The sequence below is a fragment of the Chionomys nivalis genome, chromosome 13 (assembly GCF_950005125.1).
Source record: "Chionomys nivalis chromosome 13, mChiNiv1.1, whole genome shotgun sequence".
NCBI classification, from domain to species: Eukaryota; Metazoa; Chordata; class Mammalia; order Rodentia; family Cricetidae; genus Chionomys; species Chionomys nivalis.
Window position 1 is genome coordinate 21043868 of NC_080098.1, and position 24305 is coordinate 21068172.

Consider the following 24305-nt stretch of genomic DNA (forward strand, 5'->3'; position numbering starts at 1 on the left):
TAGACTTCTCATCTGCTGATTTCTTTTATTGACTATTCAGATTTTGAGCTGCCCGTGAGTCTAAAAACTGAGCAGGGGGCTAAGAAACCTGGACTATCAGTGGTAGGTCATATGCTCAGCGTGCACAAAGTCCCAAGTTCAAGGTTGACCCCAAGTTCCAAAGATATTTAAATAGATAATAATAAATGACTCATTTGTCATTTTCTTCTAACTAAAATACAAAGAGGTATGTGTACATAGAAATAATCATCCCACTAGTCAGTCAATAATCTCTTCTGAGAACCAGAGTCAACACTGTTGTGAGAAGGTAATATTCGATTGGGGTGTGGAATATGAGCTGTACCCCCAAACTGATTAAGGATATCATCTTTGGCCCATATGGGGTTCCGTGAGGTGCCATGGGGACAAGGCCCTTCCTGTGCCTTTGTGGAGCATACAGCACGGCCGAGAGAGCAGGGATAGCTTGGAGCTGCTCTTGTTTTCCCCGACGTTGGGGTGATTTGTCTGCTGGCACTCCCACTGCTCCTCTACAGGGCAGGGACTGCCACTAAATCTCACTTCACCCCTGAGCCACAAGTCCATCAAGAGTCGTTGCTTCCACGGCTTGGGGCTCATTTTGTACCAGCCTGACACCCGCGTTCCTGGCCTTGTGTCCACAGCTCAGGGACAGGTATCCACCTGGTGTCTGTGACCCACAGCGTCTGGTGCAGCTGGCACTCAATGCGGGTAAAGACAGCTGAGATGATCAACCTCACTGACAAGGGAAATCTCCTTTTCACCTTCAACACAACCATTCTTGAGGCATCGTCAGCACATACGTTGCAGAACAATGACAAAGGTAGAAAAAGTGAAAAGAGAATCATTGATAAAAGTCCTTGCTCTGCCTAGAATTGTGTGTTCTCTGGGATTCAAATGGCTTACCTACCCCAACATCCTTGGGGAAACACTATTATCATGACATTCATTATCCCCAAATTGTAGGGCAAGATACAAGGGCAGTGAAGGGTTGAGCCAACTGGTCAAAGCAATTCAGCCAGAAAGCGGCCTCTTCACCCACTGCTGCCTAAAGGGACCTAACCTCACTAAGTGCCGCTGTCAGCTGGGGCTCAGGCCAGCAGCTGCAATGCATCCTGCTCTCATCTTCTCAATGAGAGCTGCACCTGAGCTTGGAGTGCAAGGGCAGGAAACTGAGCAGACATGGAAGATCAGGCGGGTCTGACCCTCATTCTTGAACTTTCTGTTAGACCGTGCTGTTTGATTAAAGTGAGAACTTCTCCAGTATGTAAGAAAAGTCCTGAAAATCTGCCACGGGACTCTGTCCTTTCAATCTCTTGAAGATAAATATCTCCCTGAACAAGATTAGGAAGGTGCAGGCTGGAAAGATAGCTCGGTTGGCAAAGAGCTTGTCTTCCTGAGTATAATGCCCAGGACCCACACAAAACGTACAGAGGCACACTGTGATCTCAGGGCTTGGGAGGTAGAGGAAGAATATCTGGGGTGTGTTGGCTGCCAGCCTAGCCTACTTGGTGAGTTCTAGGCCAGTGAGAGACACTGCTTCAAATAACTCAGGGTGGACAGTGGTTGGGTAATGACAGACAAGGCTGTTCTCTGGCCTCTACACAGAGATACACAATGTGCGTGTGCATGCACCCCCACATGTGCATCTGCATCTACACACACAAATGTGCACATAACCCATACATTAAAAAGAATAGGAAGCTGTACAATATTTTGTTGAGTATCTGCTCATAAGAGAGAAATACAGCTTATGGATTGGCCCAAATCTCATTTTACATTTCAGTCCTGAATTCCATCAAATCTTTTATCAGATTTTTTTTTAACAGAAGAGAAGAAATGCACTTGCATGGCTGTCTTGTCTTTGCTATGTTTGCCATCAATGCAGTAGCAAAAAGGTTTACAGACTGGTAGACTACCTTGAGAAACAGCCCTTGGAGAGTTAGAAGCCAGGTGCATAAATGGGTCCTTTCGGACTCACTGCTAAGAGGATGCCTCTCAGAGTCCTCTGTTATGGGAAGTGACAAAGGGAGCCTCTTAGCCACAGTAAATGTCCCTTTGATTTAGGAGGCTGGCACTCTGGTCTGAGTGGATACGCTGGCACAGACGGCGCTCAGTGACTGTGTCTGATGAAAAGTTTGTCACTGGCAGAGGAGGCACTCAGGACACCTGACGACCATTCTCGCTACACACAGGGTGACCCAGATGTTAGGGGCAGAGACAAGCTGCTGGCAGGGGCCCTGGACCACTTCAAGGATCCCAGGGCTCATTAGCAAGATGGCCAGCCACCCAGCCTGGTCCTACCAACCTGCCAACCCAGGTGTCAAACGGCATAGAGGCATAGGGAATTAGTGCCAGACTGACGGCACCATCTCACTGTCATTGCAGCAGGTGCCCACATGGCTACAGACACAGATGGCAAAGACACAGAGAAGGAAGCTGTCAGTTTCATGACTGCTGCTTACATAGTAGACAAGCAAAGACTGTCCATGCCCTGAGGTAAGATGTTCAAGGCGAACAGAAACCTCTGCCCTGCAGTCGTACCTCTCCAAGGATGAACTCATTTTGTCTCTGTCCCCTTTTCTTCCTTCTATTATAACTGTGGGAGGGAGAAATCTTTAAAAGAACAAAACCCATTTTCAAACCCTCAATCTGAGAAACAAGAGTGAGGTGGTACCAGGCACATGTTTCCCCTTGGGTAGGGAAAGCCACTAACGTTCTGGGCAACTGGGAAAGGGAGGCACTGTATGGAATCCAAAGCAAGCAGCTGATGTGCATGACTTGAAATGTTGAGGTTCTGTGTGTGCATGAGGACACATTCTGAAGCCAGAGGACAGCCTTGGCTCACCTTCCTCAAGAACCATACATTTTTTTTTTTTTGAGACAAGGCTTCCCATGGCCTGGAACTTAGCAAGTAGTTTAGGTGAGCAGGCCAGTGAGCCTCAAGGAACCACCAGGTATTCCATTTTCTCCAGTGTTGGTCTTACAATCTCATGATATTCAGTTAAAACAAACCATAGGTTCTGGGGATTGAACTCAGGTCCTCATGCTCATAAGGCAGACACTTTACCACCTGAGCCATCTCTCCAGGCCTGTGGCTTTCTCTTTCTGTTCTAATACTGATAATCAGTGGATACGGCAGCTAATGCCCTCAGCCCGTGTCAACAGAAAAGCCACTTGGTGTGGGCAGGAACCCAGCCCCAGTTCACGTGACACTGCAGCCGAGCACTGGTTCTGCAGGACATGAGGGGTCGGATGGTGCCGTGTGGTTCTCACCAAGGGCCGTTCTTTCCCTGCGCCTAGTCTGGTCTAGAGTGAGTTCTGCATGCTGTCCCCTGCATTGGGCGTGACGTGCAGGTGGGGCTTGCATTCCTCCAGTGGCGCACTAGCTTCACCCTTACTGTTTGTCTAGTCTTCCTTTATCTGTAAATGTGATGTAAAACCGAGCCACAAATATTCTTTATTTATTAAAAGAAATGTTTATGTGGGGAAAATGTGTGAAATTCTAAGTTTTATTTCTAGTAATTAATATGGACACACACACACACACTCACACAACCTCTTTAGTAGGTTGATATGGAGATCAAATCCTAGGACCTCCCAAAGCCAGTGGAGAGATTTTCTCAAGTTCTACCCTTCTCTTCTGCTGAGTCCACCTAATGGTTTGAAACCATCTCTTCCCATTTTCTGCATTTCTTTCAGCTGCATAGTAGTAGAGAAAGAGCACCTGGGCAGTTGACGGCACATTCTGGTCTTTTCCGAGACCAGCTTTCACGGTGAGAACCAGCCAAATGCCTTATTATTGCCCTATCAGTCTCATGCCACTTGGCAAAACTCTGCTGTAATTCTTTTAAAAAAACAAAAGAAATTCACATCTTCCAGTTGACAACCCTGGAGGTGATGAATGAATTTCTAGGCCAATGAGGTGCAGAACAGAGTCTGGGGACTAAGGGAACAGCACCCCGTGAGACAGGCTGCCAGGATTCCACGTGCCTGAAGATGCCAGGGGACTTTCCAATAGGTACAAGCTATTTTCTTCTAATAGCAAGCAGCGGAGTTTACACATGGTGGGAAATTCATGCAATGATGTCCCGATAACCCCAACACTCTTAAAAGAGGGAGGCCTTCAATCTAATTCGTAGAAGTGGACCTGGGAGCAAGGGACTAGGGCTTGTGGCACTAGGCAGAACGGGAAGGGACCTGTCTTCCTGGCACAGCCTCGATAGACAGATAGCCCAGTGGAGACAGCTGTATAGAGGCCCACCCACACGAAGGTTTTGAGAAGAACTTATACACTGTATCCTTTGACTATCCACTAGTCTTGGTCAAAGTCAGCCTTTTTAGACACAGAGAGAGCAGGCTGGGGCTGTGGGCAGAACTCTGAGTGATACACAGTTGGGTCCTTCAAGCCTCTCACCCAAATCCTCCCATACCAGTCCCATAGTTCACCATGCCTTATACTATCCCCCAACCCTCCCTGCTTTGAGAACCACACTGTGACATCCAGACTCATGCTGCTGGAAACAGGGATATAGAGGAGCCCATGTGTGTCCCGGGCCGAGCACAATCTAGTTCAACTGAGCCCCAACCTGGTCACCACACAGGCCATTGTTCTTTTGGGATGATGCTCTCAAATTCCACACAAGTGGGTTCTAAAGAGATCTACCACTTCAAGGATGCTTAGTGGGTAACACAACGGTAGAGGTAGAAGGGAATTAAAGGAAAGGGAGGGGAGGGAGAAGGAGAAAGAGGAAGAGAGAGAAAAGAAAGGGAGAGAAGGGAGGGAGAAGAGGAGGAAAAGTAAGGAAAAAAAACCAATGGGTTTTAGAATGCTATTAATTGTTCATTAGGAAATATGTTTATTGAATAAAAGCAAGATCAATCGTTCCATCATCAAATGATTTCTGGCAGAGAATTGGCTCCGATTCTCTACACATGGGTCTGTCTGTCACCCAGACCGTTCTTCTTTTAAAAGTCCTTTCTCAAAGATATTTCAAAACCACTAGGTTTAAATCTATCCAGAGAAAGATGCCATTTTATTAGCTGACAGCTCAGAACTTCCTCCCTCATGGGACTTAGGGTGCTGCGAGCTTGACTTTCCTCATCTTCCTCACGGAAACTTACTAGTTCAGAACAGTAAACTGAAGCTCATCTTTATCCGGGCCATGCAGGCACAGCGAAGCATCAGAACATCCCACAAACGATCAGAGTTCTCCGCAGATGGAGTCCTCTGGGTGTCCACATTCCCCCCAGGCTTTTCAGAAAGCAGTAGGACTAGAATTTAACACGGAGGGATTTATTACTGTAAGACACAACCAGCCCACAAACGGAAAATTCCACTCTGTGGGCAATGACATCTATAAACCAAGTTGTTTTATATTGATGTAGGGAAAGCGTTCCTGGTCAGGGTGGGGCCCAAGAGATGTGGGGAAGATAAAAAACAAAAGAATTTTAGAGGACTTTCATCTTGTTTTTAAAATAATTTAATTGCTGTTCTTTTTTTCTTCAGGAAAAAAGATTTAAGTGAAAACTGAGAGATCAGGTCTCTTGTGCAGGTGGGGACATGGAAACCAATCTTACAAAGAACAGGAATTTTCCCCTTCCTGAGGACAGGATGTACCCAAAAGGAGTTCCTGCTAGGAGGGTACACCAAGACACCATCATCCTGTCACCAAGTCCAAGTTCACGCTGGAGGTGATTTGTTCCCCTCTGAAGATGTATGTTCCACCCTTCCTCTCAGCACGTCACAGATGATCACCTCAGCGGGCGAAGGACGGGGACACAGTCAGGAGGACACAGCCCTAGATGCCGGAATAAAAGTCAACGGTCCAGAAGCAAGGGGATGGAAATGGCATCATCCACTTTATGTAGCCATTTAATCAGCCTTTACTGGCTCCTGGCTTTATGAGGCGAGGAAGTGACTCTGGCCACAGCTCCAAGAAACATAGCGTTCCTCTTCTCCTGGGCACTGAGCTCAGACCAAAGCCACAGAAGTAACTGGACATCGGCCGCAGGAGCTGCCTTCTCAAGGAAGAGTGTGAGAAAATAGATGTAGCCATCAGGCACAGAGGAAGAAGTGCTTTTGGTTAGCTCAAGTGGAGTTTGATTGAATGTCTGAAATTAGTGCATATACTCGAAGCAAAACCCATGGTGCCCATGACTATAATCCCAGCACTTGGGAAGTTCAAGGTCATCCTTGACTCTATGTATCCAACCCAACACTAGCCTGAATTACATGAAACCCTGCCTCAAACAAACAAAAGGCAACTCTACTTTTTTAGTACCTGAACTATAGGCAGGTAGACTATAGGCGGGCTTCTCTGTCATTATGTTTTAGAGATATCATTATCTGTCTACGCTTTGATGTTCTGTTTTTTGGGGTGTCTGCCACTTAGGTCTGGAGTGATATTTTAGTGAAAAGAATGTGTGGTCAGTGGAATGGATGAATGTGACCTCTCTGGATAAGGAATTAAGGATAACAAAGCATGCAAGTCCAAAGTTAAACTGTTGGACCACAAGTGATAGTCCTGTCCTTCAGGAAGACACAAGGAGAAACGCATCTCCGTTAGATGAGTGGAAAAAGTCAAATATTTTCAAAGAGTGAGTGACACTGTGCGAGACAGGGGTGGCAAGAAGACGTTGTGGAATATTAGTTTGAGATGTGTTACATTCATTTAAGCTGTAGAATATCTGTTTAATGAGGCAAAGATGTGCTGCGTTCTTTTCTTTCGCATTTGTTTAACTCTGTGAAGCTGTGTTACTTTGCTTGTTTAATACACTTGATTGGTAATAAAAACCAGAATGGCCAATAGTGAGGCAGGAGAGAGAAATAGGCGGGGCTGGCATGCAGAGAGAATAAATAGGAGGAGAAGAGGGAGGAGCAAGAAAAGGAGAAGAGGATGCCAGGGGCCAGCCAGCCAGCCAGCCACAGAGTAAGAAGAAAAGAAAGATAGATAGAATAAAAAGAGGTAAAAAGCCCAGAGGCAAAATGTAGTTAAAGAGAAATGGAATAATTTAAGTTAGAAAATCTGACTGGAAAGCCGGGCGGTGGTGGCGCACGCCTTTAATCCCAGCACTCGGGAGGCAGAGGCAGGCGGATCTCTGGGAGTTCGAGGCCAGCCTGGTCTACAAGAGCTAGTTCCAGGACAGGAACCAAAAAAAGCTACGGAGAATCCCTGTCTCGAAGAATTAAAAATTAAAAAAAAAAAATCCGACTGGAAACAAGCCAAACTAAGGCTGGGCATTTATAAGTAAAAATAAGTCTCCTTGTATTTATTTGGGAGTTGGGTGGTAAACCCCCAAAAGAGTTAAGAAAAAAAAACACAAGAAGATGTTTTTGATTATTTAAATTAGTTTGAGACAGGGTCTTGTATAGCTCAGGGTGGCCTCAGATTCAGTATGTAGCCAAGGATGGCCTTGAATTTCTGATCCTCCTGCCTTTCCCTCCCAAGTGCTAGGCTGACTGGCATGCACCTCCACAGGTCTAGTCTATGCTGTATGTTGGGATCACACCTGGGGCTTTGTCCATGCTGGGCAAGCCCTCTACCAGCTGAGCTACATACCCAGTAACAATTTCTTTTAAATGGTGGGAAAGATGAAAAGTTCAAAGATGAAAAACTAAAAGTGCTGGAGATCAAGGGGAGGGAATACGACCCAGCTTTTGTGGTATTAGAATTTCAGACATACATTTTAAGAGCTTGTTGGCCTTGGGGGAGAATTTCATTACAACGGAAAGGGATGCCCAATGTTCCTAGGTCTGTTTTGGGAGAATTTTTAGCAGCAATAATTAAAAACAAACAACCCAATACATGATGGAGGAATGTCCTGTGAAGCCCTGACCATGTACCGCTTTCTTTAGGGTGTTAGAATCTGTGTACAGCTAAGCCTGAGCTGTAGGACTTGCTTGTATTGCTGGTACTTGGGAGGCTGAGATGGGCTAATGATGAAGTTGAAGGCATCCTTGTCTTCGTAACAAGATCTGGTCCCAAAAGAAACACACACACACACACACAATCCAAATGCCAAACCAAACCAACAACCACCTGAAACACAAGCCCATCCTTGGCCATGGTTTGTCTTCGATAGCCTTCTATTTCAAAGAATGCAAGGTTCTTGGGACAGCTCTGGACTCCTTCTGTTGCTGTAGATTCCTTTGCTGTTTCTTACCAATGACTTAAAACTGTACTTTACTAAAAAGTCTATGCTAGAATATTAGCCCACTCTGATGTTCCAGTAGCCCCTTGACTTGGATTACAGCCTTGAAACGTCCCCATGAATGCATCACCTTGCCTGGGAATTACCATTTGTGCTTAAACTGGGATTACTACGCAAATCTACTGAAGCCAGTATGTGGGTGGTGAAGGAATGAAGCTGAGGAAGAGGAAGGGAGTGGAAAATCCAGAAGTAACTGGGATTTGAATGTGGAAGCAACTTGGAATTCAGTGGACTGGAGGAGATCAAGCGTCAGATTAAGGAATTTTAGTGCAATTAAAGCAAAAGATAACTGCAATATGAGCCTTATACATTGGTGTAAGTATTTGGCCTTGTGCAGACCTTGTCTGGCTTATGACTGGCCAAAGCACCTTATTCTTAATCTCTTCTGAAGTTTATCAAGAAGCTATGCTTGGTTTTATCATGTGGGCTCTGGGGACTGAATAGAGGTCCTCATGTTTTGAAAGATCACGGTGAGAGGAAAGAGTTAGGCCAGGACGTGGAGCCTGGCAGTAGAGTGCTGGCCTAGCATGTGCCAGGCCCTGGCTTTGATCCCCAGCACATTCTACCAATACAGAGAGGTTTAGTGTGGCCACATGTGCAAGGCTGGGTTTACTTTGTCCACATTCTCACAATGAGCCTTTCTGTCTCTGTCTACATCCACTCCTGCAAAGATTGGTGAAAAGAAGAACACATGACCTAGAAGTCTCCCATTGGGGGGGCTCTGCCTTTCCTAACAAGGCAGGGTCTAGTTATAGTGCATGGCATGAGATGCTTGCTTGGAGTTACCACTGCCAGGCTGATGTGAAAGAAAGAAAAGGAAGTCTTATTTGGATCCTCTTGATGTGGGAGTGTCACATATCAATCTGTTGATCTCATTGGTTAATTAATAAAGAAACTGCTTGGCCTGATAGGTTAGAACATATGTAAGTGGAGTAAACAGAACAGAATGCTGGGAGGAAGTGAGGCAGACGCCATGCCGCTGCTCTCCAGGGCAGACGCAATGAAGCTCTGACCCAGGATGGACGTAGGCTGGAATCTTCCTGGTAAGCGCACCCCGTGGTGCTACACACATTAATAGAAATGGGCCAAGCAGTGTTTATATGAATACAGTTTGTGTGTTGTTATTTTGGGGCATAAGCCAGCCAGGCGGCCGGGAGCTGGGTGGCAGGAACGCAGCCCGCAGCTTTCTACTACATCCTCTGACTACCATCAGCTTGGCATGGCATGTTAGCAGCTACATAAAAATCTCATTTTAGCGCTGACCTGTAGAGACAGGATGAGAACAATGACATAATGCATCCAGTCAGCTGCCAAAGCACAATACCAAGTGAAAAACAAGAAGTAACGCTCTGCTGGGGAGAACCCGCCACAGCGAACAGAGGCGCTCTGAGGAAAGAACGATGGAGACCCCTCAGGCTGCTGAAGAGAACAGAAATGAAAAAGGCCCATCAAATTAATACAGTTTTTCCTGTTTGTGTGAGAGCAGAGACAATAGGAGGACTTTCTTGGCATATGGCTATCATCTATCTATATATCTTAACACAACAACTATGTCTTGGAGACAGCTCAGTGGCAGAACACTTACCTAGCATGGAGAGGACATGGGCTTTAGCCCTAGTACTGCTTACCTCCTTGATTAAAAAAAAATAAAAAGGATACACAGTCTAGCATGTTTGTGTTATGCACGGTAAAATGACAACCCTTAGCCTCCCCTTATCCCCAACCAATGGCAGAGGTCTGGAAGAACACATTTTCAGAAGCTGAAGGGATGGTTTGGTTGGTGAAGTGTTTGCTGTACAAGCATAAGGACCTGAGTTCAGACCCCTAGCACCCAAGTGAAAATGAGTACTTATTCTACACTCTCCATGCCAGGGAGGAGGAGATGGATGGGTCCCTACAGATCATGGAGCAAGCAGCCTACCTGGACCCATGAGTTCCAGGTCCAATGAAAGACCATGTCTCAAAAATAAAGGGAAGGGTAAATGAAGAAACATTGGCCTTGGTTTACACACACATACACACACACACACACACTCACACCTAAATGAATACAAATACATGCCACACACACGTATAAACTAAAATAAAAAACCAGACATTTGCATTCAGGTCACCTGCCATGACTGATACCAGCTACAGGCCAGGTTATCTTGAGGATGTTTATCCCAGCACTAACACTGTGCCAACCCACATCTCTAGTTTCCAAGCTCTCCCACAGGCTTAAATCTCAAGTTCTAAAACTTCAGCGATCCCTGAATTAAGGGTATTCCTCTAACGTGTTGGAAAAAGTGCTGTGAGACAATGCTCTGGTACACTGTAAAGATTTGTCACTCATATTGGCTTAATAAAACACTGATTGAGTCAGATGATGATGGAACAAGCCTTTAATTCCAGCACACAGGAAGCAGATCTCTGCGAGTTCGAGGCCAGCCTGGCCTACAGAGCGAGTTCTAGGATAGGTTCTAAAGCTACAGGAAACCCTGTCATTAAAACAAACAAATATACAAACAAACAAACAAGCAAACAAAAATGCCGATTGGCCAGTAGTCAGGCAGGCATTCTAAGACAGCTGATCAACTGTTCTCAAGCTTCATTCAAGGAAGAGCAAGACTAAATGTGTTTAAACTGCTTTAGGCAGAAATATACTAATACTGCCTGCCATGCCTGGGCCAGCAATGCTGAAGTTAAGTTTTGGAAGGATACTGGGATGATGTTCCCTCATGTGGAAGCTACACAACAATCAGCCATGAAGTAAAATTTTGCTCATGTAGTTCTGATTGTAAATAAAATGATGTGCCCAGGTGCCAATGATCTCTCCCAGTTTCAAGTCAAAAGTAATCAATCAGGAAATAGTGGCATGCTGGGAATGAAATACTGCAGAGTGATAAATCATTGCTCAACAAGAGTCAATAATAAAACTTTTCACTTTAGAACCACGACAGCTCAGGCAGCGTGCCCGCCACCAGCCACCTCCCTCTCTCTACAGCAGCACCCTAACAGGAAGATAACAACATGGCATCCCATTCTTGAGAGACACATAGCCACTTGATCTGTGTATCTGAAGTTCTCTTAAAGTTTATTTTTGTTTCTGAAACCAGGAGACCTGACTGTGGTCCTTAAATCTGAGCAGCCATGTTAATGTGCAAAGAAAGTGAACTTGGCAATGAATGAAAAACCAAAACTAAACAACGAAATGCACACATATGCATATACACAGACACACATACACATACCACACACCACACTCACATATGTACACCCCACAAACATCCCCACATATATGCACACATGCATATATACACACACAAACACATACATACACCATACTCACACACATATATCACACAACACACCCTGCATACCACCAAATATACACACAGATACACACACCATACAGTACATTCACATGTATTTACTATACACAACACACACATACACACACCCTCAAAGCTCCAGGCTTTCCTCTACTAACTAGGAGTATATTTGTCACCCCTGTTCTTTGTTCTTTATCAGTTCCATGATTGAGATAGATGCCTTCTGTCACATACTCAGTGACCTCAGGGGACCCATTTGGGTATTCAATTAATTCCACAGATCAGACATGCTAATTGGCAAACTTCTCACTTCTGAATTTGCCTCCTGTTGGTGGCATCAAGGAGAATGGAACATTTGACTTAAATAGATTCCACATCCAGGTCTGCATCAGATCGACAGACACCACGTTCCTCTGAGCATCTCACTGCCACCAGATGGCCAATCATTTCTCATTATCTCTACCAGAAAGAGTTCATTTGTAGCAGCCTGTTCTCTAAGTTAAAGGAGTCTGGTCCTTTCTCATAGATCCTACCATAGCCACAAGGGGAGTCCAGGGCTTGCGTGGCAACTGTAACTCTTTGGCTGAGCTCCACCTTCCTTCAGTCCTTCCAGTTTTTTCTTCGTTGTGCTAGCTACTGATGACCCCTCTCCTTACCAGGACTTTACAGTTTGCTCCTGAAATACACTCGTTATGCTATATTTGAAATACATAACCATACATGCATCTTGCATTGTATACCTTGCCACGCCATCCTAGGGTTGGATGCAATAAACCATTGAAACTGCATGCACTAGGAACTCTGCACCAGATGGAGTGATGTTTATAGTCACCTGCTAGTGACACTGTCTCTATGGGCCACACCTCCCTTTTATAAAAGGATACATAGAGGCAGGGAAGTTGGCTCAGCCAGAGAAATGCTTGCATGCAGGAGGATCAGAACTCTATCTCTAGTTTGCCCACAGAAAGTCAGGTATGACAGCAAAAGCTCATCAGCCCAACTGGGGAGGCAGTAGCAGGATCTCTGGGCTCGCTGGTCACTCAGTCCAGACTAGTTGACATGCTCCAGGTCCCAACGAGAGAAACTGTCTCAAAAAACCAGGTGGATGGACCTGAGGAGTCATTCCTGAGATTGTCTTCTGGTTTCCACCTGCACGTTCACTCCTTCCACACACACCCTTTATCAGTGTTACTGAGCTAACACAGGAATGAATTTACTCAGTTACTTGCCTATAATCTGTCTCCTTCTCTCTGAATGTGAGGACGTGAGAAAGGGTTTATGCCTGCGTTGTTTTTTTTCCCCTCCTAACTTATTTTCCATTCTGTTAGAATCCCTCAAACAGACGGCAGGCATTAAATAATTAATTCTGGAATGTACGAACAACATCCAGCATAACATTTTTAAATTTGTAAAAACAAGGTTTCGTCATTTAGCCTAGGCTGCCTCAAATTTGGAACCCTCCTGCCCCCACTTCTCAAGTGCTGGGATGACAGGCATGTACCACCATAACTGCATTGCTATTAATAAAATTACTTTCTGGCTTCTATGTCTCACAACACTGAATGTTTTGAGTCAGAATCTCTATCCTTTCCACATTTGTTTGTGAACACCGAAGACTGTTCACAGTGCACAGGGGAGAACCAATAAATGTGACTTGACTGAATTAATGAAAAAAGAAAAAAAATTCATGGGCCCTCTGCTTTGAATGCAATTCAGCATGCGTCTGTATAAAGATGACGCAGACATAGCCCTTGCTGGAGCAAAAGTCACAGTGCAGCAAAGAGACACAGATAGACAGGGACCCAGATTCAGTGTGACTAGAGCCACAGTGTTGGGAAGGGAGAAGAAAGGAACTAGGATATTGAAGGAGAGGAGGAGGCAGGACCGCAACCAGACGAGGGTAGCATTTCAGCTGGGTTTTGATGGATGAATAGGAGATTGGCATGGAGACTTGAGTGAGCGAGGGAAGATCCACTTTGGCTGATGACTGCCCAAAGACCATAGAGACTTGAGCCCTTCCTCACTCTGGGTGCTCAGTAATACAAACAAACCAGTAACTATATTGCTATTGTTCTCAGAGCCTCGGTAGCTGGCAACAGAGTCACACAAGGACTTGATTGCCTGCTTTTTAAGGAGCCACTTCATACACTGTCCCTAAATCAAGCAGCTCTGGACACAGCAACAAATTAAAACAAACTGGGCAGGTGGTAGCCACCGCAAGCCGGGAGCAGTCTAGGAAGTCTTAGAGCTTTCCAGTATCAGAATTGGAGTGAGGAGAGCTAAGTGCAAACGTAAGAATATTCTGTCAGCCCAGTTAGGTCTCAGCTCAAAAGCCAGAAGGCAAAAGCCGGGCCACAACCCCGGCACCTAAGCAACCTGGAGAAGATGACTTGAGACCTGGGGGGTTAGAGCCTTCCTGACCAGGAGACTGAATCTCACAACACAAGCTAGCAGCCATTTTATTTCTGATATCTATGGTGGATAGAAGAGAACCCTCTCCTCGGAGTCCTTCATTTTTCAAAGATGCCAAGGATATATGCCTTCCATTCATTGCCCTGTGGCTTTGCCCAGTGGTGTAGGCAGCACGCAGGAGAAACTGCATTCACACACCACGTACCCTCGCATTTCTGCTCCGGCTGCACATGAACTTGTATGTTTCTCACACAGCTCGTTTTCCACAGTCCCCACATTTCACGGCCCCACCTATCCTCACTATCATACCACCAGTGACTGTTGGCTGGCCCATCTATCCCTTTCTTGAGTCTCTATGGCCTCTAAAAGTCAGTCAGAGCTTAGTCACAATCCGGGGACATGAGTCGCACTGGTGACAGTTCCCATGGCTTCTGTCTGCCACATCTTTTTGTTGAGGATCCCATTCTTCTAAGTCTCTTGCTCCTTTCCCTTCCCTCATCTTATACAACATCCCCTCTGTTGGCTCTTTGCTTTCCTCCTCTGAGTAATTTGGAAAATGAAACAGCAGTGACATACTAATTTTGATATGAGAATGTAATTATGCAAGGACTTGAAACACCACGGAGTGCCTCGAAGGCCACTGGGAAATCCCCACGGTGTTCTGCTGTCTCTAGACCGATGGGTTTTAGGCTGAATCTTCTCAGCCCATTGGGAAGATTCCCTAGTTGTTGCCTGAAGCAGAAGCCACTGGGAATGGTGTAGGCTGTGTAATACTAATCTCCCTCCCTTAGGGAGGTTTACACGGTGTTCCCCCTCCCCTTCTTCCCTTCCTCTGCTCTTCTCTCTCTCTTCCTTACTTCCTCCCTCTCTCCCTCCTTCCTTCACTCCTTTCTCCCCTCCCTCCCTCCCTCCCTCCCTCCCTCCCTCCCTCCCTCCCTCCCTCCCTTTCTTCTCCCTCCCTCCCTCCCTCCCTCCCTTTCTTCTCCCTCCCTCCCTCCCTCCCTCTCTCCCTCCTTCCTTCACTCCTTTCTCCCCTCCCTCCCTTCCTCTCTCCCTCCTCCATTCCTTCCTTTCTTCCCCCTCCTTTACCTCCTTTCCTCATGCTCCGTCATCTCTTTCACTTCTTCCTCCGTTTTTATTTATGTGCTTTCTGTTTTTTGCATGATCTTTCTACACATCCCAGACTGGCCTCAAACTTGGTTTCTTCCCACCTCTCCACCCTCCAGTGCTGGAAATCCAAGAACGTGCCACCACGCCTAGTACACACGCTGCTCTCACAAAGAAAGGCCTTCAAGTTTTGCATGAGGATTCAGCCTTGCTCTCCATTTTCCAACCTCGCCCCACGCCAAACATACCAGCTTGCCCTCTCTCTGCCTTTGGCTTTTGTCAAGCTTATTTCTCGGCCGAGAATGACCCCTCTTCTCTAACTTCCAGGTGGCCGGCTGCTCTGTCATCCAGGTGAAGGCTCAAGCCTCTCAGTTCTCTCAACACAGTCCTGTATCCCCCTTAATCCCTGTCACTCTCTATTGCATGCTGCTGGCCTCATTTCCCCCAGCACAGCACAAGCAGAAACAGCCTTGTCCATTTCTTTCTGTTTTTGTGGCCCTGTTGTTTTAAGCAAGCTCCATGAAGGAGGAGGGAAGGTGTCTGAGCAATGTTCACAAGAGCGCTGGCAGCACAGTAGGCCCTGAATACACATTTGATAAGCGATTGAAAACGCTGATGTGAATGCTGTTAGGAATCAGTGTTCCCTAAGGGCCATGTGATAGAGGTTTGGTCCCCAGCATGTAGTGCTTTGGGGAGATGGCAGGAGAGTGAAGGAAGGCCTCTTGTGAGGCTTCCTGGTCATGGGGGCTACAACTTTGAAGGGGTTATTAATATCCTACCCTTCTCCGTCATGTCCCAGCCTCATAAGGAGTGTTTTAGCAGACGCTGTTGACATGGTGTGCTGCTTGCCCAGCAGTTACAGGGCCGATCACTCACAGTCTGAAATCTCCAAAGCCACAAGGAGAAATTAAGCTTTTCTCTTTCTAAGCTGATTACTTCAGGTGTTTGTTACAGTAACAGCAAGCTAACACAGTTCCCGCGGGTTTTCTCCAGAAACCGAAGGTGAATCCCAGTGGCCAGCTGCTCACAGCTGTCAGTAGCTTCTCTGCATTTTGTATGAGTGGCAGGAAGAAAGGTGCAGCTATGATTTTAGGAAATCCTATCATAACCCCTGGCTTTGCCTGCACAGATCACGGTGATTTGACTTGAGAGGATGACTTATGGTTTCTTCCATATTCCTCATACAAGTATTTTTTCTCTCGCTGCATGGATCTCCACAGTTTGCATGTTTTATAGTCTGCCTGCACCTTACTGTAGGTTCACTGCTTCACTGTAGATCATCCAAAAATAGACACTCACATTAATCCTGTTAATGTTAATTAGAACCTGAGAATTCAACCCATTTTGCTCTCAAAGACCAGTTGGGCCCACAACCAAATCAAACAGGATTTCCACGCAATTGGTCAAAGGTTTCAGAGAAATCACTTCACTGTTTACTGGCTATGGTTTCTTTCAGTATTTTTATCTTTCCTTCAAGAGAAAGGCAGGTAGTTGAGATATATGCTGGGCTCCAGCTTCAGGGAAAAGATGACGCTGCCAAGGAGACATCCCAGCGTCATGGGTACACACATGTGTGCACAGGCACATACACTGTCCTTACCGACATAGCCCGGGGTCCCACAGGCTGTGGACATCACGTCTCCTTTGCCCTCCATTTTTGACAGACCAAAGTCGCTGATCATTATTTTGGACTCCTCATCTTGACTGTAGTACAAGAGGTTTTCAGGCTAGAAAAAAAGAAAACGAAACAAAAACGACTTAGAGACTGTAAATCTAACCTGGAGTGGAAACCTAGCACCCCAGCTACTTGGGGGAGCATGTCTCTCCAAATAAAAACTAAACTGAAGACTGGGGTGTAGCTTAGTGGTAGGGGCCTTGCTTAACCTGCAAGAGGCCCTGGACTCTATCCCCAGAACTGAAAGCAAACAATGTATACATTTAAAGCTGCCTTACTTATGGGAGACTCATGAAATCTCACAATTAAGAAGAAACTTGACCTTTAGACATAGACAAAGTCTACATCAATAGATGTCAGTTAACAACAGTGCTCACTAGAAAGGCCACAGAGGGCCCGGCAGAACATTTGGCACAAGCAAGTCTTCAATGTTATTCTTTTCCTTTAAGAGCATTTTTGCCTCCTTAAGAAAGAAAAACCACATTTTGAGGAAACCTAGGAAGCTAATGGCTCTCAGACTTTGCCATTTCAGTTCTTAGCTTAGGGAACAGGACTCCCGGAAGATGAAATTACATTTTCAGGATTTGTAGGTTCTTGTGTATAGTGGTATTTTGTTTGCAATCGAACAAATAAAGCTTGCCTGAAGATCAGAGTGCAGAGCTAAGCTATTAGCTAGTCATAGAAGCCAGACAGTGGTGACACACTCCTTTAAATGCCAGCACTCAGGAGACAGAGGCAGATAGATCTCTGTGAGTTCAAGGCCACCCTGGACTACACGAGGTTGAATCTGTCTAAAACAGAAACAGAGCTCACACAAAGGTGATTCCAGCCCTTGGGATCATAAGCATTTAATCCAGGCACTAGAGAGGTGGAGACAGGAGTGATATGGCTGGGAAGAGACAGGAATATAAGGTGGGAGGAGACAGGAGCTCAGATGCAGTCTGAGGATTCAGTCTGAGGTTTCATAGAGACAGAGGCAATCTGAGTTTCGTAGAGAGGATTTGTAGAGACAGGATCGCTCCTTTGGTCTAAGCATTGGTGGAGTTAAGAATTCTCTAGTTGATGCTATCTCTCAGGAGAATGGTGTTAGAACAGTCCGGGAACATCTAACCACCATGACAGTTCTGCAGATTTACTGAGTGAATAAGTACTTGTGGCTCCTATCTGCAATAAACTTTGAAGGAATGAGAGCAGAATGAAGGATTGGGAATTCTCTTTCTCCCACATCATTACCAGACTGGCTACCCTCCGAGCCCAAGAATAAAGCTGTATTCTCTCATTAGGCTTCTGGGACATATCTTGGCTACTACACATTAAATTTTAGAAATTATTATAGGTAGAGTGATCAAACTTGTTTAGAAACAAGTACACTATCATTACCTGTTCACCCATGAGGGTATTAAATAGAGGAGCTACATCCTTTGGTAGATCTGAGATGGGGAGTGGGTCTGTGAGGGCAGGGATTTTAGCATGCAGCCTCTGCTGTGACAAAATTGTTAAGAACTAAGTATTCAAGACTGTCCTTGACTAAACCTTGGCCTCTCAAGTCCCCCTTTCTCTAGCCAGGCCAGCCAAGCACAGTCTCAGCACGGACCAAGTGAACTCTCTTTAGAGGGAATCCCCACCCCCGAAATATGGCCCAGCTCTTCCTCTAGTGCTTCTGATGCTGCTAAGAAACAATTATTCAGATATGTTGAAGGACACTGAGTACTCTTCACCCCCACCATGGGGCTTTAGAGGAAGAGGGACCTGATTCAATTCCAGTGCCACAAAGGTTAAGTGGCAATTTCTAGCCAAGGGCACGCTGGAAGACAGTAGATGGAGGGGGGACATTGGCAAGGCCAACGTGACAGGATTTTTGCTTAAGGCAAAAGAACTGGGTGACATGATATTGAGGGTGGGTGATAAGAGATTTGGTCAGATACCCAGGGATATTTTGTGCTAAATAAATCCAGGATGATTCTTATGATCAATTTGGGTCAAAGAGGAGACTCTTTGTTCATGTATGAGCTCATGGTCTACCTTTAATGAGAGACTTTGAGGTCATTTTATTTCTTTTTATAATTATTGTTTTATCTTTCTTATTTATTTATTTCCAGAGACAGGGTCTTTCCACTGAATCTGGAGGCTGCCCACTGCCAACTGGTCTCAGCTGCCTGGACAGTGAGCTCCAGGAATTCTCTTGTCTCTGCCTCCCCAGTGCTGGAAGTGTAGGTGTGCATTGCCATCTCTGGTTCCTTCATGTGGGTGCTGGTGACGAAATCCATCTCATGTCTTCATGCTTGTGAAGCATTTGGAGAACCGAATCATTTATCTAGCCCTTCTTAGTAACCATGCAGGCACTGTGCCCTCCTCCATCCCATCCCTGCTCTACCCTTAGTGCCACTCGCTCTGCTCTTCTTGGTTCAGAGTCAGAGCTGAGCTCAATCTCTCTCCCCTACCGCAGCAGTCTCAAACAAAGGCTTCTTTCTTGCTCTAACAAATGTCAAAACACTTTTTTTTTCTTTAACAGAACCCAAAGGGAAAAACATTTTCAATCACCTGCAGTAGTGATACAAAGAGTAATTGGAGTCTGGAGTTGCCAGGACAAGTTTGTGAAGAGGGATATTTGAAGGAATCTAAGGATGCCGAAGGGTGCTTTGAAATGGAAATGAAACGGGCCAGTCTGAAGTGGAGACAGTTGAAATGCTTGGGAGCTGGGGGAGGGGAGGTTCCTCTTGTTGTGAAATGTATGAAGTTTAAGAATTATCCACTGATGAACAGCAAGACTCAGTCACAGATGCCAAGAGAGGGCTCTGTCTCACCACCACTGGGTTTTAATCTTCCTTGCCCCAGGATTTCCGCAGCTACCCAAGTTCAACTCAGGCAAGAGATTGCCAGGCACCCACCCCAGCACACCCACTTCCCCCACGGGTGGTTCATCTGGCCGGTAAGATGCTTTCCTGAACAATTATCTCTGAAGAGGGTTAAAGTAACTAGATAGTCATTGTTTTGATCAATACTTTGAGTTTTCTCAAGATTTGGGCATGGCTGCAAGGCTTTTTCTTATAGGGGGGGTAGAGAGGCAGAGCTGAGGTGGCCAAGGGATCACCTAAGGGATGATCTGACTGGAAGGTAAGAGGCCATGAAGAGAATCTCACTGTAGCACATCATGGTTCTTTCTGCCAGGAGGGGAGACTTTGGAGGGCCTGGCCTCACCTGAAAAATTATTTTACTGCCCATTATGACATTTCTCTAAGGCAACCGTGGGCTAATACTCAAATTAGACTATTAAGCTCCTTTCTGGGTAATACTTTATATAATAATCCTTAAAAATGATCTCACTCAATACATTTCCGGGAAAGTGACTGCTGCATGTAACAACACAATGAATCTAGTTTTCCCAACAGGGAACAGTTTGGTCCCTCAGTGGAGAAAATTCAGCAAAGCCTAGAGACACTTTTGATTTCTATGGCTCCAGGAAGGGAGATGGAAATTGAGAGGCTAGAATTCAGAGAAACTGCTAAACCTCCTGCAAGGCCCAGGGCTGCTGCCCACACACAGTCCTCCATCTCTAAATATCAACAGGCAAAGCTAAGGAACCATGCTTGATGTGGGAGTGGGAGCCACTTCCTTTCTCACTCCCTGTACTTGAACAAAACAGATCACTGGGTTATCTCTAGTAGTTTCCCAGGACCCACCGGACATAAAAACGCCTGTTAGGAAGGAGAAGTGGGCATGGGTTAGGGTGGCATCTCAGACCCTGTATATGTCTTTCATTAGCACCGTCAGGCTATCTGTTGCTGTAGCTCAGATTGAGTAGCTTCCATGTCCTTAGGAGTTGATGAAAATTTAACACCACATGAATGAAATTCTTTGGAGCTTCTGGAAAAGTGATGGTATAAAAAATCCTCACATAGCCACTGTGTTCTGCCCAATTGTCAAAATCGTCTTCCTCCTCCTGTTTGATAGCCATGGGTTGTACTTCCAGAAGGCCTGGTGTTCTCGAAGTTCCCCAGGCTGAGACATGCAAGCCCTAGTCAGCAGTTTTAGGTAGAAGTGAGAACTGGTCTCCTGCCCTGCTTTTTCAGGGGGATATGAACACTGTTCTTCCTGGATATGTCTTAATTGTTTCTAACTTGTTTTCCTAGGAAGCACCAATGGCCCTGCACACCACATGTCTGAAGTCGCAACACTAACTTGCTTAGCAACAGCTAGATAGCAACAGTTGTCGTGTTCAGAGCACTGACTTGGTCTGTGGCAGGGGTGCAAAAGAGCAGTGATGGGGTGCTGCCTGGCACGGAGGGGGCACTGGACTGGCTGGCCTAGCTTCTTTCTTACTCTGCAGAGCCTCAGGGCTCCGAATATGGGCTCATTACACTCACAGCCCATTTGTTGGCAAGAGGATAACAAAGGTTAGCCAGGACTGGTTGGCATTCCTAAGTATCTCTCTCTAGTGGTTCCCCAAGAGGCGTCCCCAGACTGGCATCACTGTTACCTGGGGGGGGGGCATCATCACTCACTAGAAAGGCAAATTCCTGGGTCTTCTGTGGACTCACTTGATCAGAGACCTTTTGGGCAAAGCAAGAACAGAGATCTTACTGACCTCCCCACACCTCCCCGACACTGATTTGGGCTAATAGTTTTGCATCTCTGAAAGGAGATCTCTAGAAGGTCTCAAGATGGACTACAGAAAGGGGGAAAATGGAAACAGAAAAATAATGAGAGAAAATGAAATGTGGAAAGAAAAAGAGAAAACCCCAGAGTGCATTTTTTCTTTTTAACTTTTTAAAAAGAGGTACTTCCTCGAATTGATGTGCCAGGCTTTGCTGATGCCCAAGGGAAGCCTGAATGGAGATGGAGGAGGAGTGGGTAGTGGGGGTGGGGAGGGGACAGAGGGGAGGAGGGAAAGGAAACTAGGACCAGTGTGTTAAACGAAAAACATTCAATAAAAAAATGTCGTGGTATTGGGCACAGAGCCTAGGGCTTGCACATGCTAGGCAAGTGCTCAGCCACCAAGTCACGCCCCAACCCAAAGGGTAGTCTTCCTGAAGGGAAAGCTGTACCATTCTACTCCTTGATACCCAGGATCAGATGATGGAGAAATGCTCAACTTCTGTTTAGTAAATGTTACAGGTGACTCTAGATGACTTCCTGCTAAGGGCAGCAAGCTTGCAATGCAAGGCAGTCCTTGCATTTCTATATTGAGTGGTGCACGTATGTGCTAGGGGGTGGACATCTGTCTCACGCACACAGGAGGATGTGGAGGCTAGACCTATAACACTGTAGCATGAAGTCACATTGCGACATGGGCTCAACAGCGCTGCTTTCACTGACTCTCCAGCCCTTGTGTGTGACAGCTACCAAATTCTGGGCGAGGGGAAGGGAACGGGACACTAAAGTGGCGTTATAATGCCTAAGTCCTTCAGGGCTAAAGATAAAAGATACACACACCTCATAAAGAAAAGACAAGGACTTGCAGTCTCCTCACCTAGGAAGCTAAAGTCAGAGAATTTGGAGTTCTGAAGCCAGTGTAGGCTAAATAGAGAAATTCTATCTAAAACAGCAAGTGGAAAAAAATCAACAGGAAGAAAGGAAAGGAGGGAAAACAAGGAAATGGAGAGACGATGCATGAAGGGGAAGAGGGGAGGAAAGATGATGGGAGGAGGGAAGAGAAGAGAGGAGAGAATGTACCGAATGCTCTTTTGGAAGGTCTTGTATTAATACCCAATCACCTCTCTATGGCCCTGGGGACTGACTATTGGCTACAGAATCTTATAAACTGTGGTCAGCTGCATTGATCTTCTACTTCTGGGCTTCAATGCACTGACACCCAAAAAGTACATGCTGCCCACTTTCCGTGTCTCCTCTCAAAGCATCCGTGTGCCTTCACCATAGCTGGTCCTCTTCAGCAGGTGTATTATGGGATGTGGAGTAGTTGGTATTGCTGAGCAATGCCTCACCTTGAGGTCCCTGTGAACAATGCCCATTCTGTGGAGATAGTACACAGCATCCAGGACCTGGCGGATGAGAGTGCTGGCATCTTTTTCTGTGTAAAATCCCTTCTCCACTATTCGATCAAAGAGTTCTCCACCAGACACCCTGTGAAACAAATAAATAAGACATTAGGAATACAGAGGGCTGCTGGATGGTGCAGACAAAATAATTCACCACTGAGAGTTCTCAGTAGGACAAAAAACAGCAAACTTTATTTCTAAAAGTAAATTTAAAACATGAGCCCAATTCTGAGTTTAGATTTTGCCCAACCTTTTCCCCAGAAGCAATTCCTAGAAAAGGTCCCTACGTAGCAGCAGCAAAAAATGTACAGAATAAAAGGAAAGTAGAAAAACAAAAATAAAAACAAACCCCCCAAGACTTGGGGTGTAGCCATTTCTAAGAAGTCATTCCTGATCTTCACCTCTATTCTCTGTTCTGCTGAGACAATACAAAGTCAAAATGGCCTCCTAGCAGGGTTCTGGGCTCTTGATCAATGTTAGCCCCTGAGACACTGAGTACACAGATGCCTTTTAGATCTTTGGACCTTGACCTTCTTCCTATTTAAATGGGTAGATGAATCTAGTCAACTCTTTTCAACAATGAGTAGGTACACACCCTTGAAAGTTCTCAGACTCTCAAAGCCACTGGAGAGTTACAGAAAAGAAAGCGGGCAGGGAAAGGCACGATGCTGGGTGTGGTGATGAATACCTGCAAGCCCAACACTTGAGATGCAGAGGTGGGAAGGTGGAAGGTTGGGGCTAGCCTGGGCTACATGGTGAGCCTCTTGACTCAAAATAATGAAAAGGAGGACACTGCATCACATAGCTCTGGTATGTGCTGGTGACATTTCATTTGAATTTACTCTGAGTTTTATATTTCATTTGATGGGTTTTGTGTTTTTAAGATACATCAAAATGTAAACTTATGGTGGGCACAGTTAAGGGCAGGTAGATAAGTTGGTTCTGACCCTGCCATTCTATGCCACTGTAGCCCCGATAAAGAAACAAAACAGCAGCCCAGAGTAGAATCAACCAACTACTTTCAAATTTGAGAATGTATGTATCACTAAAAGAACAGTGCTTTATCTAAATAAATAAGGCATTGTAGAAAGAAACTCAAGGGACATGCTATTAAAAACCTCCAAATTTTAAAACCATATAAAACATACATTTATTAGAAATATTAAAACCATAAAACAACTCCTTCCTTTAGAGTTTTAATGCAATAAAAGACAGATGTTAGCAGTGTACACACAGGCACGAAGACACGATTCACTTTCTGCAAGTCACGGCAATTAACGCGGAATAATGGATCCACTGAAACCGTCTCTGTAAAAAGCTAATAATGAAAATAAAAACAACTGCAGCTATAAAGTCCCGTGTTTTGGGGTTTTCTTCCATTACCTGTAGCTGTTCTAAGCAACGATATGCTTGGAGAATGTTTCCCTTGCAAAGCAAACTGACCATCTAGATGGGAGAGGCGCTCAGGAGAAAGAAAAAGCAACCCAAAGAGTGAAAAGAACTGGAAGCATCTGGGCGGTGGTGGTTCTCGCCTTTAATCCCAGCACTCAGGAGGCAGAGGCAGGCGGATCT

General features: G+C 45.6%; 1 protein-coding gene across 3 annotated transcripts in view; it reads right to left on the minus strand.

Annotated features, from left to right (window-relative positions):
- The window catches only part of Camk1d (calcium/calmodulin dependent protein kinase ID), a 401940-nt gene that overhangs the window by 43982 nt on the left and 333653 nt on the right, over nucleotides 1–24305 (minus strand). For all 3 annotated transcript variants that reach the window (XM_057787298.1, XM_057787297.1, XM_057787299.1), the window contains exons 4-5: nucleotides 22680–22818; nucleotides 16663–16789 (exon numbers count right to left, since the gene is read on the minus strand). In XM_057787298.1, coding sequence (XP_057643281.1) covers nucleotides 16663–16789; nucleotides 22680–22818 — 266 coding nt within the window. The remainder of the gene's footprint in view (nucleotides 1–16662; nucleotides 16790–22679; nucleotides 22819–24305) is intronic.